Source organism: Dipodomys ordii, unplaced genomic scaffold (genome assembly GCF_000151885.1).
Source record: "Dipodomys ordii isolate 6190 unplaced genomic scaffold, Dord_2.0 Scaffold13, whole genome shotgun sequence".
NCBI lineage: Eukaryota > Metazoa > Chordata > Mammalia > Rodentia > Heteromyidae > Dipodomys > Dipodomys ordii.
Genome location: NW_012267229.1, coordinates 11,179,111 through 11,195,168, shown reverse-complemented (window position 1 = coordinate 11,195,168; position 16,058 = coordinate 11,179,111). Strand labels below are relative to the sequence as shown.

General features: G+C 43.4%; 1 protein-coding gene across 1 annotated transcript in view; it reads left to right on the top strand.

Annotated features, from left to right (window-relative positions):
• The window catches only part of Tmc2 (transmembrane channel-like 2), a 37,405-nt gene extending 22,710 nt beyond the window's left edge, over nt 1–14,695 (top strand). Inside the window, exons 12-20 of the mRNA XM_013010647.1 lie at nt 343–522; nt 2,183–2,332; nt 4,560–4,688; nt 8,124–8,191; nt 8,947–9,186; nt 10,170–10,295; nt 11,901–11,979; nt 12,652–12,757; nt 14,478–14,695. Of these exons, the coding sequence (XP_012866101.1) occupies nt 343–522; nt 2,183–2,332; nt 4,560–4,688; nt 8,124–8,191; nt 8,947–9,186; nt 10,170–10,295; nt 11,901–11,979; nt 12,652–12,757; nt 14,478–14,695 (1,296 nt within the window). The remainder of the gene's footprint in view (nt 1–342; nt 523–2,182; nt 2,333–4,559; nt 4,689–8,123; nt 8,192–8,946; nt 9,187–10,169; nt 10,296–11,900; nt 11,980–12,651; nt 12,758–14,477) is intronic.
• The last annotated feature ends 1,363 nt before the right edge of the window (nt 14,696–16,058 follow it).

The window sequence follows — 16,058 nt, the reverse complement described above, 5'->3', positions numbered from 1 at the left end:
TGATTCCTGTCTAACTCACAACTTTTATAGAACACCAAGCACTACCCCATATGTGAACTCACTTGCTTCTCGAGGAAAGTTTGCTTTTTAAGTCAATGTTAATCGCAACAATCAGGAGAGCAGCCAGTACCCTAGGAATTATGATGTGTGGGCATGGGCTGACTGTTCAGGGTTATGCTTGATGGCTTAGCTAAGGCCACATAGAAAGATGGGAAAGCCCAAAGGCATCTCTAGGGACCAAAGAGGGGTATCAGGGAGAGGGATGGCCATGGGGTACAGGAATGGGGGCCAAGCAAGGTAGACTCAATAACATAAATAACCCAGGCTTTCTGGATTTCTCAGGTGGAGATTGTGATGTCCCTACTTGGGATGTTTTGCCCTCCTCTGTTCGAAACCATCGCTGCCTTGGAGAATTACCACCCACGCATCGGGTTGAAGTGGCAGCTGGGGCGCATCTTTGCCCTCTTCCTGGGAAATCTATACACATTTCTTTTGGCCCTGATGGATGATGTCCACCTCAAGGTAAAAACCATAAGCTCCACCAGTGCCTGCTACCTACTGCATTCCCTTTTGAAGTAAAGTATTTTTCACTATGCATAACTTAATGCAATAAATGTTGGAAGTTTAGAAAAGGAAAATGAAGAATGACCACAGATGCCAGTATTTTGTTGTGATTCTTTCCTGATTTTTTCCCTTAGGTTATCCTTATTTTTTTCATGTTACTTGGCATCGGTAATATTTTATCTGCACCCCTTTCTATATTGTGATTTAAGCGATATCCTGTAAAGGTGATATGCCCTCATTGATTTTGTGGCCCACCAAGGCTCCCCAAAGTTGTGGAGTGTCCACTAGGTAAGGTCCTCAGCACAGCAGACCTGTAGGAAGATGTAGTCCTGTTCCAAGAGCATTCATGCTCTGGGGTGGGAGACAGACTCATTCATTACAGCATGGTATGGGCTGTGCTGTGTTGAGAACAAGCCCAGGGCAGCATGGAAATGCATCAGAAGTGGTCTAGGCTGTCACCTTCAGGAATCTTACCAGGGGGAACCGCTGGTGCCACAGGGGTGTTGAGGATGGCTAGAGAATGGAGTGGAGGGAAAGAAGTGAGAAATTAGACTGGAGGGTAGAGGGCCAGATGATATACACTCCCCAACCCTCTGTCCTCATTATTGCACTAAAGGAACTGTTTCTTGCTATTAACAGGAAACTGTTGGAAGGGTCTAAGTGTCAGCTTGACTGCATGTGGCCTTTTTCCTCATTCTGTTCCTTCCTTTCTACCCCAAGTCTGTCCCATACTCCTGAGCCACACATTGTCTCCATGGGGCAAAGTTCTCTCTTGTTTCCTGTGACTACTTAACTGATCCTTCCTGAGTTGTGTGTGGCCAAATGTCACTGCCTCCAGTAAGTCTCTGTGTACACCCACTATCTAACATGGATATTCTTCAGCCTCCAGAGAAAGCTTCCCACAGCTTGGATCATTCTGTTCTATAATTGTCTTTCTGTTCATCCTGGTTGTTTATGAGACTGTGAACTTCCCAATAGAAACTTCATCTCTCTTGATCACCACTGCCTAGTATGCCCAAAATAGACCTGGAATAAATTATTTTCAAAAAGTAATGAATGAGCCGGGTGCCAGTGGCTCACGCCTATAAACCTAGTAATCAGGAGACTGAGATCTGAGGATGGAAGTTCAAAGTCAGCCTGGGCAGGAAAGTCTTATCTCCAATAAACCACTTGAAAACTGGGAGTGGCGCTGTGGCTCAAGCGGTAGAGTGCTCGCCTTGAGCTGAAGATCTGAGGGACAACGCCCAAGCCTGGAGTTCAAGCCCTATGACTGACAAAAACAAAAACAAAAAAGTAATGAATGACTGGATGGATGGATGAATGTTGGATGGATGGATGAATGGGTATGGGGGTGGATGGATAGGTGGGTATGTGGGTAGATGGATGGGTGGATGGATGGAGAGATGGTTAGGTAGATTTATGCTTACTTAGAGAAGATAATGAGCTAACAGTGAAGAGCCAAGGAATTGAAAGCCTAGAAAGAATATTTTTGAAGAGACTGTCCAGGAACAGGGTCCAGATGGCAGGATTACAGCATTTGCTAATTTAATTGCTCCTGTGGAAAGAGTTGAACCATTACTGGCTCCTTCCAACCCCACATCTCCATCTTCTGTTCTAGCTTGCTAATGAAGAAACAATAAAGAACATCACTCACTGGACCCTGTTTAACTATTACAATTCCTCAGGTTGGAATGACAGTGTCCCCCGGCCACCCTTGCACCCTGCAGATGTGCCCCGGGGCTCTTGCTGGGAGACAGCTGTGGGCATCGTGAGTAGTTTCACTCCCTGCAAAGATGATCCCTTGTTTTCAGTCTCAGTTCTTTGTTTTCCTTTCTTGGTATTTCCATGTAAGCAATAACCCAAAACACTCATCAACTGTCCACTCTAACAAGCACTTCTTAATCATCTTGGAAAGCACAAAATGAGGGGAAAGCATATCCTGTGCTCTCTGAGAACTCCAAATCTATTTCTGACTTAAATATTGTGATGAGAGGCTGCAGGCATGATTCAAGTGGTAGACTTCTCGCCTAATTAACATGAGGCCCTAAGTTCAAATTGCAGTACCGAAAAAAAAAGAAAGAAAACATGTGATAGAGTGTGAATCTTTCCAGGTTTATCTTTCTATCAATCTGTTGATATCTTTATATACAAAGAACAAATCTGATTTAGTAGGAGGTAAAAGAGCCAGCTGTGGTCTCCAGGGATTGATGGTCTTACAAGGGACAACTGACATTTCAGAGCAGGTTGTAAGCCTGGAGATCCTAGTAATAACCACTTTGCACTGGGTATCCCCAGCATACCAGACAATTTACATATGTAATTACCAGGCTTCTCATTAACTCTACAGGGGTGATATCATTATCAACTTCAAGATGTTCCCAGAAGCCTGGTATGATACTCAAGCCTATAAACCCAGCTACCTGAGAAGTAGAGATCAGGGGATCATGGTTCAAGGCTAGATCCATCATAAAAGTTCAAGAGACTCTATTTCAACCAATGGCTAGGTGTGGTGGCACATATCTGTCACCCTCAGCCAAATGGGAAAGCACAAATAGACCAGGTGACCAGGCATAAGATTCTGGAGGTATGGCTCACAATTGGTAGAGTAGCTGCCTTGCAAGTGAGAGGCCCTGAGTTCAAACTAAAGTACCACAAAAAAGGGTGTTCCCATGTTCCAATATTATTCCAAAGCCATGCAACTAATAATATATAGAACTGTGATTTAAGCATCCTCCAGAGCCTGAGACCCTTTCTCACATCACCACTTTCTTTTATATGTGTGTGTGTGTTTCATTGTAAAAATACTGTACAAGCCGGGTGCTGGTGGCTTATGCCTGTAATCCTAGCTACTCAGGAAGCTGAGATCTGAGGATCGTGGTTCAAAGCCAGCCCGGGTAGGAAAGACCGTGAGACTCCTATCTCCAATAAACCACCAGAAAACTGGAAGTGGAGCTGTAGCTCAAGTGGTAGAGCGCTCGCCTTGAGCTGAAGAGCTGAGGGACAGCGCCCAGACCCAGAGTTCAAGCCCCACGACCGACAAAAAAAAAAAAAATACTGTACAGTGGGGTTACAGTTACATGAGTAAGGTAATGAGTACATTTCTTTTCGAACATTGTTACCTCCTTCTTTGTTTTTCCCCTACCATCCCTTCCCTCCCTACCTCCCCAACTCCTCCGTCCCCCCCCAAGTTGTAAATTTCGTTTTCAACATAATGTCTTGTACATCTCATTGTTACAATGTGTCCTTATTTCAGCATTTTGTTATTTCCCTTCCCCTCCCCAAATTAGAAAAAAATGTATATACAAGATGCAGGGCACCAACATCAAATACAGTGAAAATAGGGGTTATACCGTGGGGGATGAACATACAAGAGAAACAAAAAAAAAATCACACAGTACATTGTAAATACGTTAAAAGCAATAGCAAGAAAAAAACTACTTGTGTCCCTATCCTGGGGTTCGTTTCACTTAACATCATCTTATATGGTCATATTTACATAGCTTTTGACCTTTTCTGCTTGTCCTAGACTTATACTAGTTATTGCAAATAAGGGAAACCATGGGACCTATGTTTCTTTGGGCCTGGCTTATCACATCACCACTTTCTATAAAGAACTCGAAGGTAGCCAAGCACTGGCACCTCACACCTGTGATCTTAGCTACTCAAGGATCATGATTCCAAGCCAGCACAGGCAGGAAAGTCTGTGATGTTCTTATCTCCAATTAACTATCAAAAAAAGAAAACCCTGGAAGTAGAGCTGTGGCTGTAAGTGGTAGAGTACTAGCCTTGAGCACAAAAGTTAAAGGACAGCTCCCAGACCTTCAGTTCAAGCACCAGGACTGCAAAAGATGGGGAGGGGGCAGGGGAGAGAAAACTAGAAGGTCATAGCAATGGGGCAATGGGTTCAGGTGAGAGTTTGTGTCTGCAGTCAGTGGGAGAAGAAGTAGGCAAGGTAAAACCCTGACCACGCCCATTATCTGTGTTTCTTCTTTTAGGAATTCATGAGGCTGACAGTGTCCGACATGCTGGTAACCTACATCACCATCTTGGTGGGGGACTTCCTCCGGGCTTGTTTTGTCCGGTTCATGAATCACTGCTGGTGCTGGGACCTGGAGGCTGGTTTTGTAGGTTACCCTTTCATATACATTCTGCAGTAAAGGTGTTCTAACCACCTTCTTTGATACTTAATATTGGATGAATTTCTGTGCATCTTTGGATTCTTACTGCAAATCTCTGCTCTGTGAAGCAGTGCAGTATTTAATCTTCATTTCCTTTCAGGGCTCTCTTTGTCTTCATTGAAGCAATTCTGCTTTTTTCCCCTTATGACCTTATCTGGGCAATGGTGGCAGACAGCTTTGAGAAAAGGCAGACTGTGTAGTTCAGTTCTGAGCAGATATTTGGTGGGAAAAATGCTTGAGGGACATTACTCTCACCAGGGAGGCTGAAGTCCTAGGATGGATATGAATATTTACCAAGTCCTGAAATATACCAAGAACACAATAGCTATTGTACTGTTTTCTGAATTATACCTGGAGAAATTTCTTTTGACTCTTGTTTTTTTTCCACCCAGAATGCTCCTCTTCCTTACATAGGTAGCAAACTGCTTATCCCAAACATGTGTCATTGGTGCCAAGAGGGTCTACAATGACTTTCTATGTCTGTCAGCCCTCTGGCCCACTCATTTGTCTTATGCATGTCTTTCTGCAGAACCTCATTGGTGACTCATCAGTCATTGGTGTTGGGGGTGAAAGGAGTCTCCCTTAACTGGGCTCCTAATAAAAGCTTCCATATCTTGGTTACCTGTGTAGCCCTCATCCTGGCCCACATTAGGGTGCCTGACAGGTAAGGGCCTCAGTTACGGGTTTCTGTCATCCTTTTTTTAGTACCACCACAATTTTAAACAAATCTACTCAATACCAGTCACAGAAGACTTCGTAACTATGTCTAGAATACAGGCAAAAAAAAAAATTTTGGTGCTCAGAAAGAATGACATCTTTGGTAAACTGGCCTCATATTGATTTATAATTTCAGTAAGATTCCAAAGTTATCCTAAAGTTCATTTTAAAAATAAGCATCTGGAATTATATCTAAGAAAACATTTTAGAAAGAAGACCAAAATGGACTAGAATTACCATTATTTAAAAAACATAGCTGGGCGCTGGTGGCTCATGCCTGTAATCCTAGCTACTCAAGAGGCTGAGATCTGAAGATCACGGTTCAAAGCCAGCCCGGGCAGGAAAGTCCATGAGACTCTTATCTCCAATAAATCACTGGAAAACAGGAAGTGGCACTGTGGCTCAAGCAGTAGAGCGCTCGCCTTGAGCTGAAGAGCTGAGGGATAGGGAAAGCACCCAAGCCCAGAGTTCAAGCCCCACGACCAACAACAAAACAACATATATATATATATATATATATATATATATATATATATATGTAAAAATTAACAAACTTATGAATGGAACAGAACAGAAATATCCAGAAGTAGATACAACCAATAGTGGGATTTATGATATAGGATCCTTTCAGATCAGTTTGCAAAAGGATTGTATGAAAATGAACTGGCAGTGGGGAGGAGATAGTACCTCTCTCACCATTTCACCTTGATAAATTAATTGTAGGTGAATCAAAGTTTTAAACAACAAAAAAATGAAATCGGGCTGGGAATGTGGCTTAGTGGTTCAGTGCTTGCCCAGCATGCATGAAGCCCTGGGTTTGATTCCTCAGTACCACCTACACAGAAAAAGCTGGAAGTAGTGCTATGGCTCAAGTGGTAGAGTCCTAGCCTTGAGCAAAAGAAGCTCAGGGACAGCGCCCAGGCCCTGAGTTCAAGCCCAGGACTGGCAAAAAAAAAAAAAATCATAAATTTATAAGGGAAAGCATTATAGAAGCTTAGAATCTTGAGGAATGGGAAAGATTTTTCTAAGTAAAACACAAAATGTAAGTGTTTAAAATATTAAAATCTAACCTTTAAAAATCCCAACCTTTAACCCACAGGCATTTGTATTATGCAGCTTTCCTACTTTGATCTATGGTTTTCTGGCCTCCTTTTCTCTTTTCCCTAATTCCTCATTCTTCCTTTCCTTATTCTTCCTTTTCTTATTCTTATCACCCTTTCATCTGCACATCTAGAAGACAAATTGAGAAGCAGATATATAAATAAACATGTTTCAAGAGATCCTCAGCTTTATATTGTTTCAAATACTTAACAAGTCATCAAAAATGAAAATTAGTCAGAAAGGAAATATACATAAGTCTGTATTTTTGTTTTGATGTGTGTGTGTGTATGTGTGTGTGTGTGTGTATGCACGCGCACACACACTGCTTGGTCTTGGGGCTTGAACACAGGACCTGAGCACGGTCCCTTAGCTTGTTCCTCAAGGCTGGCACTCTACCACTTGAGCTACACCTCCACTTCTGAATTTTTATTGATTAGAGATAAGGGTCTCACAGACTTTCCTGCTTTGGTTGGCTTTATTTCACTATCCTCAGATCTTAACTTCTGAATAGCTAGGATTACAGGCATGAGCCACTGGCACCAGGCTTTGGCCTTTTTCTTTCTGTAAATTGCTCCCATACTGGAGGAAGACAAGAAGGAATGACAGGTAGAAGAATAATTTGGAAAAAAAGAGAATAATTTGGCTTTTATTTGTTACAAAGGTGCCTTTCCATTTGATTCTTCAATTAATTATTTGTATCTCATTATTTATTAGATTTACTCCTGGATTATAATTTCAAGGTTAATTTCTGATTAAATCATGTATAAAATATTCTTTTAGGGATAAGCTCCTCCCAGGAACATGGGGCCAGCCTGTAGGCTGTAAAAGGTAGTATTAACAGTTTTTATTAGGAAAAAGTTTCAGCTTTGAGAATCTCAAAACTTTCCTTTAAAAGGCAAAATCCTGCCAGGTGCCAGAGGCTCATGCCTGTAATCCTAGCTACTCAGGAGGCTGAGATCTGAGGACTGCAGTTCAAAGCCAGCCTGGGCAGATAAGTTTGTGAGACTCTTATTTCCAATAAACCACTAGAAAAGCAGAAGTGGTGCTATGGCTCAAGGGGTAGAGTGCTCACCTTGAGCTGAAGAATGCAGGGACAGCGCCCAGGCCCAGAGTTCAAGCCCCACAACTGACAAAAAAAAAAAAAAAAAAAAAACCTGCTGGGCATTGGTGGCTTACATCTATAATCCAAATTATTCAGGAGGCTGAGATCTAAGAATTGTGGTTCAAAGCCATCCCAGAAAGGAAAGTCCATGAGACTTTTATCTCCAATAAACTACAAAAAAAAAAAAAGCTGGATGTAAGTTGTAGCTCAAGTGGTACAGTGCTAACCTTGAACAAAAAAGCTCAAGCTCAGCACTCAGGCCCTGAGTTCAAGCCCTAGGATCAGGACAAACAAACAAACAAAAAACCTGACAAAGAACATCAGACTTCTTTTTCAGCAACGTAGCAGCCTCTTTAGGATAGATTGGCATTGGTTTAACCAATTGGCTGCTGACACCACTTAACTTTCTCTCTCTCTTTCTCTCTCTCTCTCTCCTATCTCTCATTCCCTCACTCCCCCAGCCTTCATATGCTGAATTTGATATTAGTGGAAATGTGCTGGGTTTGATCTTCAATCAAGGAATGATCTGGTGAGTTATCCAGTTATCAAGGAATGATCTGGTGAGTTATCCAGTTTATCTATAGATCACCTAATTTGGGGAGTCAAAAAAACTAGTAGTAAAAGTTAGTTGTTGTTGTTTTTTTTATAAAAAAAGCCTAGAATCATAGGCTTGGATAAACTACCTTAGCTTCTGAGTTCCCTCTTTCACATGAAAAATAGAAGTCAAAGCTGGATGAGAACTAGAATAGTTTCTGACTCATCCACATGCTACTTGAAAGCTAGACAGAGAAGAGAGAGAAGGAAGTAGGGAGAAGAGGAAAGAAGGGAGAAAGAAAAAAGGAAAGGGAAAAGAAAGAATGAGGGAAAATGAGGCAGAAAAACAGAGAAGGGAGTAGCTAAACAAAGGAACTTCCTTCTTTAGAAAGAGAGTGAAAGAGGAGGCTGCATAACTTGAGCCAAAGACACTTGAGATGCTAAAGAAAGCCTGACAGCCACTATCCCATGGTAAACTGTATATGGAGACCATGGACAAATAGGTTAGTACAGTAAAATCTTGACCAGTGCCCAAGCCAGAAAGGCTCAGTGTATCATTCTCCTGCAGACTGGGTGGCTATGTCTGGGTGACTAATGTCCTCACTAAATGAGACACCCCTGATCTTGAGACCTACAGAAAAGCAACTTGGTCTCATGCTCCTAAACCTATCCATCTCATTTCCTTCTATCAGCAGTCCTTCACCTTTCTTATTACCAGGCCAACTAGGTGTCCCATTTCTGCCCTTCAAGGATGGGCTCCTTCTACGCTCCAGGACTGCTGGGCATTAATGTCCTGCGCCTGCTGACCTCCATGTACTTCCAGTGCTGGGCAGTGATGAGCAGCAACGTCCCCCACGAACGTGTGTTCAAAGCCTCCCGGTCCAACAACTTCTACATGGGCCTGCTGCTGCTAGTGCTCTTCCTTAGCCTCCTGCCAGTGGCCTACACCATCATGTCCCTCCCACCCTCCTTTGACTGCGGTCCATTCAGGTACAGAATCTCAGGTGTTGGGAGCAGGTCCTCTTGAGACATTCTGCGTAGGGCCTGGCTTTAGAATTCTAGTTCTGGTTTCATGTCAGCTTGTTAAGGGATCATAGAGCTTTGGGTAAATCATCAGTGCCATTCAGTAGAGCTTTCTGCAAGGATGGAAATGTTGTATGCTACCCAATATACAAAGTTTTCATTTTATCAGCCTCCGGGGAACTTTTTCTATGCCAGGAAGCTTTATATTGGTGTTGTAGCTATATCACAAGAAATTTTCTCCTATTAGAGTGTATGAGAAAGCTGGATATAGTGGCTCACACCTGTAGTCCCAGTTATTTGAGAAGCCAAAGTAGAAGGAATACTTGAGTCCAAGAGTCTAAGGATAGCCTGGGCAGCATAGCTAGACCTTAACTCTTAAAAGAATAAAGAAGACAGGTGCTGGAGGCTCACACCTGCAATCCTAGATACTAAGGAGGCTGAGATCTGAGGATCCTGGTTCAAAGCCAGCGTGGGCAGGAAAGTCCATGGGATTCTTTATCTCCAATAAACTATTCAGAAAAGGCCAGAAGTGGCACTGTGGCTCAAGTGGTAGAGTGCTAGCCTTGAGCCAAAAAAGCTCAGGACAACACCTAGGCCTTGAATTCGAACCCCAGAACTGGTACCAAAAATAATAATAATAATAAAGAATATGTGAGACAAAAAAAACCCCACACATTTTCTTGTGAGGAATCAAACAGAGAATACCATTGTAAATTGAGAGGTTGTGAAGTAGAAACCAAGGACAGGAAGCTGCGAGCTAGGGTTCAGACTCAGCTATACATCCTGGCCCAAGAGGCAGGCCCTAGGGCATTGTTTCCTTGCAGTCCACTTGGAGCAGAGAGCTGGTCTACCAGGAAGCAGTAGTAGCTTTGGAGCTGTAGGGTGTGGACAGGGCAGGTATACCCTATGATCATTGTTACAGGCTGTCTTGTGTCCACTCCTCTTTTCAGTGGGAAAAACAGAATGTATGATGTCCTCCAGGAGACCATTGAAAATGATTTCCCAACCTTCCTAGGCAAGATCTTTGCTTTCCTTGCCAATCCAGGCCTGATCATCCCAGCCATCCTGCTGATGTTGTAAGTTAGCCATGGACTATGGCTAGAACCTTCCCTTACAACTGAGACTTCCTGAACAGGTCCTTCTATTTCCCTTGCTTCTACTAGATTCCCCAGAAGCAAGTTCCCTGAGAGAGAGAGAAAGTCAAGTGCCGGCAGTTTATCAGAGAGGGGGCTAATAATTGAGACAAGGAAGGGAAAGGGAAAGGCATGGTGCTTGATGATCTCTCAATTGTGTGTGTGTGTGTGTGTGTGTGTGTGTGTGTGTGTGTGTGTGTGTGTGTGTGTAGCAATCCTGGAGCTTGAACTGAGTGCCTGGGCACTGTCCCTGAGCTTTTCCACATCAAGCTTTTGTGTGGTTAATTAACGATAAGAGTCTCACAGATTTTTGTGCCCAGACTGGCTTCAAACTATGATCCTCAGATCTTAACCTCCTGAGTACCTAGGATTATAGGCATGAGCCACTCACTGATGCCTGGCTCTCCTAGTTTTAAAGCTTCTGTTAAATCTGGTTAAATCTCTGGTTAAAGGCTAATTGGGAGAGACTCAAAGGCCTGGCACAGGGCAGACGTCAGAAAAGCAGACATCGGTTCCTTTGCCTGTTCTTTTCCCCACCATCTGTCCACAGGCCTATGAGTCCCTGATCTAGAGTCGCGTGATAGCCTCAGACCCCCTGCATTGCTCCAAGAACAGTGTAGTTCCTCATCTCTAGCTGAATAGAGCACTAATGTAGTCACCCAACCTTGAGAAGGAAGGCTCAGAAAACCCATGCTAGAAGATTCATGGAGGATAATGACTAATAAGGATGGCCTAAAAATTCACAGGCAAATAGCAGAGCATGCAACTCAGATGATGTTCTGGCTGTGTCCCTCCGCCCCCAGATGCTATAGTACACAGCTACAGGAAGCCCAGGTTGCAGCCTCAAAGGACACCAGTCACCTAGGTAGCCAGTGGGACCTAGACTCTAAAAGTCCTAAGTCCAGACATGCTAATGTTTCCTGTGTAGGACCTTCAGGGCATCTGCAGTTATGTTGCTAGGCAATCATGGAACATCTCTCTTCTCATAGGCTTTAATCATTATAGAAAGAACTTTGTAGAAAAGCTTTGTAGCAAAAGATTGTAGAAAGATTCCAATGAATACTGAAGGATGGGATGACCTTGGACAATTATTTCACCTTTCTGAATTCCCAGGTATGCCCTGTAAATGTGGGGGTCATCCTTTGCAATCTACAGTTTTAATCAAAACCAGGGAGATATGGGGTGTATCTACACAGGGCACAGAGCCTGGCACAGGGAGGGCAGGTGTCCAAAAACATGAGCAGCTTCTGTAGACAGAAACCTACCACTCCCTCACCCTTCAGATTTACCAAAAGAGTGGTGATTCCTTTTGACAACCTTTAATGAGCACTCTCAGAGACAGAGATTATGTTAGTCATGACCACATTCAATAAACTGGAGAAGCAGTTGTGGTTTCCAAGACCCTCTCCACGCTGAAAAGAGAATTTGGGATATAGGGCTTCCCTCAACTCTGCCAAAAAGCAGAACCCCATCTTGACTTCTGTGGAAAAATGCTCTCAGCATTTTCCAACATTCCAGGACTACAAGCAGCATGTTTTTCTCTTGCAGCCTGGCCATCTACTACCTGAACTCAGTTTCGAAAGGCCTTTCCAGAGCTAATGCCCAGCTGAGGAAGAAAATCCAAGCAGTGAGTCTATTGGAAATTTCAACCTAGAGGGGAGAAAGCTGTCATTATTCTGTTTCTTCCTACTTTTCTCTGTGGTTCCAATTGTATGATCTCCATGGCTTTCTAATAAACTAAATCCCAAAGCATACACATATATTGTGACCATTTGGTGGGAATCCATACTAATAATGAGAAATTTTTCTAAAGAACAGGAGAAATGCATTGGGCTAGGCCAGTGCTCATACATAATAAAGCCAGTACCTACAACAATTTCCACAGAGTCAAACTCATAATATAAGATGGCCTGGGTGCTGGTGGCTGATGCCTGTAATCCTAGCTACTCAGGAAGCTGAGATCTGAGGATGGTGGTTCAAATCCAGCCCCGGCAGGAAAGTCCATTAGACTCTTATCTCCAATTAACCACCAGAAAACCAGAAGTGGTGCTGTGGCTCAAGAGGTAGAGCTGAGGGACAGCACCCAGGCCCAGGCCCTGAGTTCAAGCCCCACCAAAAAAAAAAAAGGAAAAGGAAGGGAAGGGATATACAGAAAACCATTGGCAAGAACTGAAAACATAGTTCTACTCTCTACTCTCTACTTCTCCTGTGGGTTCTAAGCTTTAGACACCTAAGTTCTTGGCTGGGACTAAAGTTTTTTGTGAGTTGTTGTTTTGTTTTGTTTTGTTTTTTCCTATAGCTTCGTGAAATTGAGAAGAGCCACAAATCTGTCAAACGCAGAGCTAGCAATTCAGAGAACAGATCAAAACACCAAAATGACACTCAGCTGCAACTTACTAAAGAAGGTAAATTGTTTCCCACGATGATGGCTTTTTACTAGGCCACCTGGAAAATTATCAAGAACATATCATGTGAAATTGGATTGATATAGGGTTGGAATCAGAATGCTGATGATGAGCTAAGTGAACTCAGGAAGTTAATATGGGACTAAACATAGCACCTACTTCCTTCACGAAAGGGGAAAGTACACGGAAAGTGCTTAACCCAATTCCTGGCACACAGAACACATCAATGAATACTCACTGGTAGTAGAAGCTTGTATTCTCTCTAAAAAAAAAAAGAAGAAGAAGAAGAATAGAAACTCTGGAATATCTAGAAGAAAAGGACTCATAAGAATTTTCATGAGAAAAAGTGTCTCAGAGCTTTGAAGGGGAGTGATCACAGACCAGCTCCAACTCAGGAGGGAAGAAAGGTCAAGTAAGAGCCTCTGGGGTGGTTCCATTTTCCAGAGACTATCTCTGCTTTTAAGTTAAACATTGTCAGCATGTGATAATGATGGTCCTGGGTTTGAAAACTGAACAAGATACCAAGAAATGACTGAATTTCAGAGTTAGAATTTTTTTTACAAATGTTTCAGTTCTTTTCTTTTTTAATTATATATGTATATATAATATTTAAGTAGTTATACAAAGGAGTTATCGTTCAACCAAGTAGTTTATTAGTACATCTTGATCAGTGTTACCCCTTTCAATGTCGCCCCTTCCCTCCCTTAATTTTGTAGGGTATACATTTTTATTGAACTTTGATTAGCCTTTTTAAGGAACAATACTATTTGAGTTCTTCCCTGAATCTAGCATTTCAGTCAATGCATTTGTGTACACTTAGATACTACCCAAAGTGTTTACTTATGCCAGTACTGGGGCTTGAACTAAGGGCCTGCTTGCTGCCCCTTAAGTTTTCCCCACTCAAAGCTGACACTCTACCAATTGAGCCACACCTCCATTTTTTGGGTAGTTAATTGAAGATAAGTGTCTCACAGACTTTCCTGCCCACTGGCTTCAAATTATGATCCACAGATCTCAGCCTCCCAAGGAGTTAAGATTATACGTATGAAACATTTAAGTGTTCCAATTTCTTAGGCATTACATTTGATTTATTCTTTTTTTTACTACTTTTTTTGTGTAGGTCCTAGGACCTGTACCCAGGGCCTAGACATTATCCAGCTTTGGTGCTCAAGGCTAGTGTTCTACCACTTTGAGCTATAACACACAGCAATATTTCCTGCTTTGGGGTAGTTAATTGGAAATAAGAGTCTCACAGACTTTCCTGCCTGGGCTGGCTTTGAACTGCAACCCTCAGCCCTCAGCCTCCAGTGTCTGGCTAAACGTAGATTTTCTTTTCAATATGAAATTGAATAAATCTAAGCCCAGGCTGGGAAGGTGGCTCGGTGGTAGAGCGCTTGCCTTGCATGCCTGAGGCCCTGGGTTCGATTCCTCAGCACCACATAAGCAAAAAGAAAAAAGCCAGAAGTGGCGCTGTGGCTCAAGTGGTAGAGCTCTAGCCTTGAGCTGAAGAGCTGAGGGACAGCGCCCAGGCCCAGAGTTCAGGCCCCACGATCGGACCCCCCCCCCAAAAAAAAGAATAAATCTAAGCCCATGAATGATATTATAAATACCCAAAGTACCCTTGGCAGAAAAAGGCTTCCCCACACAGCTGCAGGGTGGCTCCAGAGTGATCAAGCTATGCAGAACTTCCCATATCTTCATTCTTATCTTCATTTTCCAGAGCCCATGCCTCTCTCTGCCAGCCAATGCCAAACCCTGGACAAGAAGACAGGGAATACTGCAACCTTCAGTTCTGCCAGGAAGATCCCACAGCCGGCCTCCAGGCACCTGACTGGTTCTCAGCCTCTGGGAGTCAAACCAGATGCTGGACAATCCCAGCCTCAAACGCACCCCTTCAGGTCAGCCACTGGAAAGAGTATTCAAAGGACTCCCCGCTGACAATTGGGACTTATGGAACATAGGTCCTGGGACTGATCCTCAGCTCCCACCCTTTCACACATCCCAAACTGGTATTCTCCTTGCCTTTCTCAAACAGGCGTGGTCTCTTTCCTCTTATTTAGGATGAGTAGTTTTTGATTACTTACTTGGTCTTAGCCACTAAAAGAGAAGAACAAAGGCTTCCCCTGGCTTGTGGGAAAGGGTTGGAGCAGAAGCCTTCCTTGCACTAACTGCTCTTGCCAATATCTTGGTTAGGGCAGCTTTGGGGCTCACTGGCTAGTGGTTTCCCTCAGCTCCAGATTTACGGAGGAGTGCAGTGGGGTCAGGATGACTCCCCTCACAGACTTCATAGAGCACATGTTGGGACCCTGGTTTCTGCATAACCTGGAGGCAAGGCAAAAGGGCTTACCTTACTCACCATCACCAGAGGAGGTGAGGTGGTTTAAATAAAAGATCCAAGATGCAATGGAAATAAAGGCAAAGAAGCCCAAGTCTCTACATAGTAAGTGAGAAGGAGAGTGATGCCCAACATCCAGCCTGAGGAAAGCTAAGGCCAACGAAGCACCAAACATTCACTGGAGCCTTAGCAGCAAGACTAAGAAACAAGTTCTCTTGATCTAACTGAGGGAAACTTAAAGGCTGCTCAGAACAGAAAAGTATTTTTAATGCAGCAAGTTTTAAAAAAGAATTTGATTAACCTGCTTACTGGACAAGGAATCTCAAAGGTGACGTCTTTGCAGAGTTTGGGAAGGCACAATACAAGAACCTTGTTTCTGGTGATATATATATTTAGTTCCATGCAGAATATCTCCTAGTGGGCATTTAGTCATACAGTCACACCATTAAGGAGACTGCCAGCAGGGGCAAAGACTTAGCAGGGCAGGAGTCTAAGGCTCTCCTACTGCCCCCAAGCCATCTTACAACTGGCTTCTTCCTTTCATCTGCTTGTGCTGCTAGTGTGATTTCAGCAGCAAGGGGCGGCCATCTTATTCTGACAACAATGTCTTTTGAGCATTCTAAAAGGAAACCTCTCGGGCTAGGAAGGTGGCTCAGTGGTAGAGTGCATGCCTTGCATGCATGAGGCCCTGGGTTTGATTCCTCAGACCACATAAGCAGAAAAAGCCAGAAGTGGCACTATGGCTTCAGTAGAGCATCAGCCTTGAGCTGAAGAGCTGAGGGACAGTGCCCAGGCCCAGAGTTCAGGCCCCATGACAGGCCAAAAAAAAAAAGGAATCCTCTCCCTTGGTCAGTGTGGTTACAGCCATCACTCAGGGTCCTACAGGCTCTCGAAGGCATCTCCTACACTCTGAAAGTCAGGCAAAGCTCTAATGAAGACATTAGTAAGATTTCGTAATAAACGATG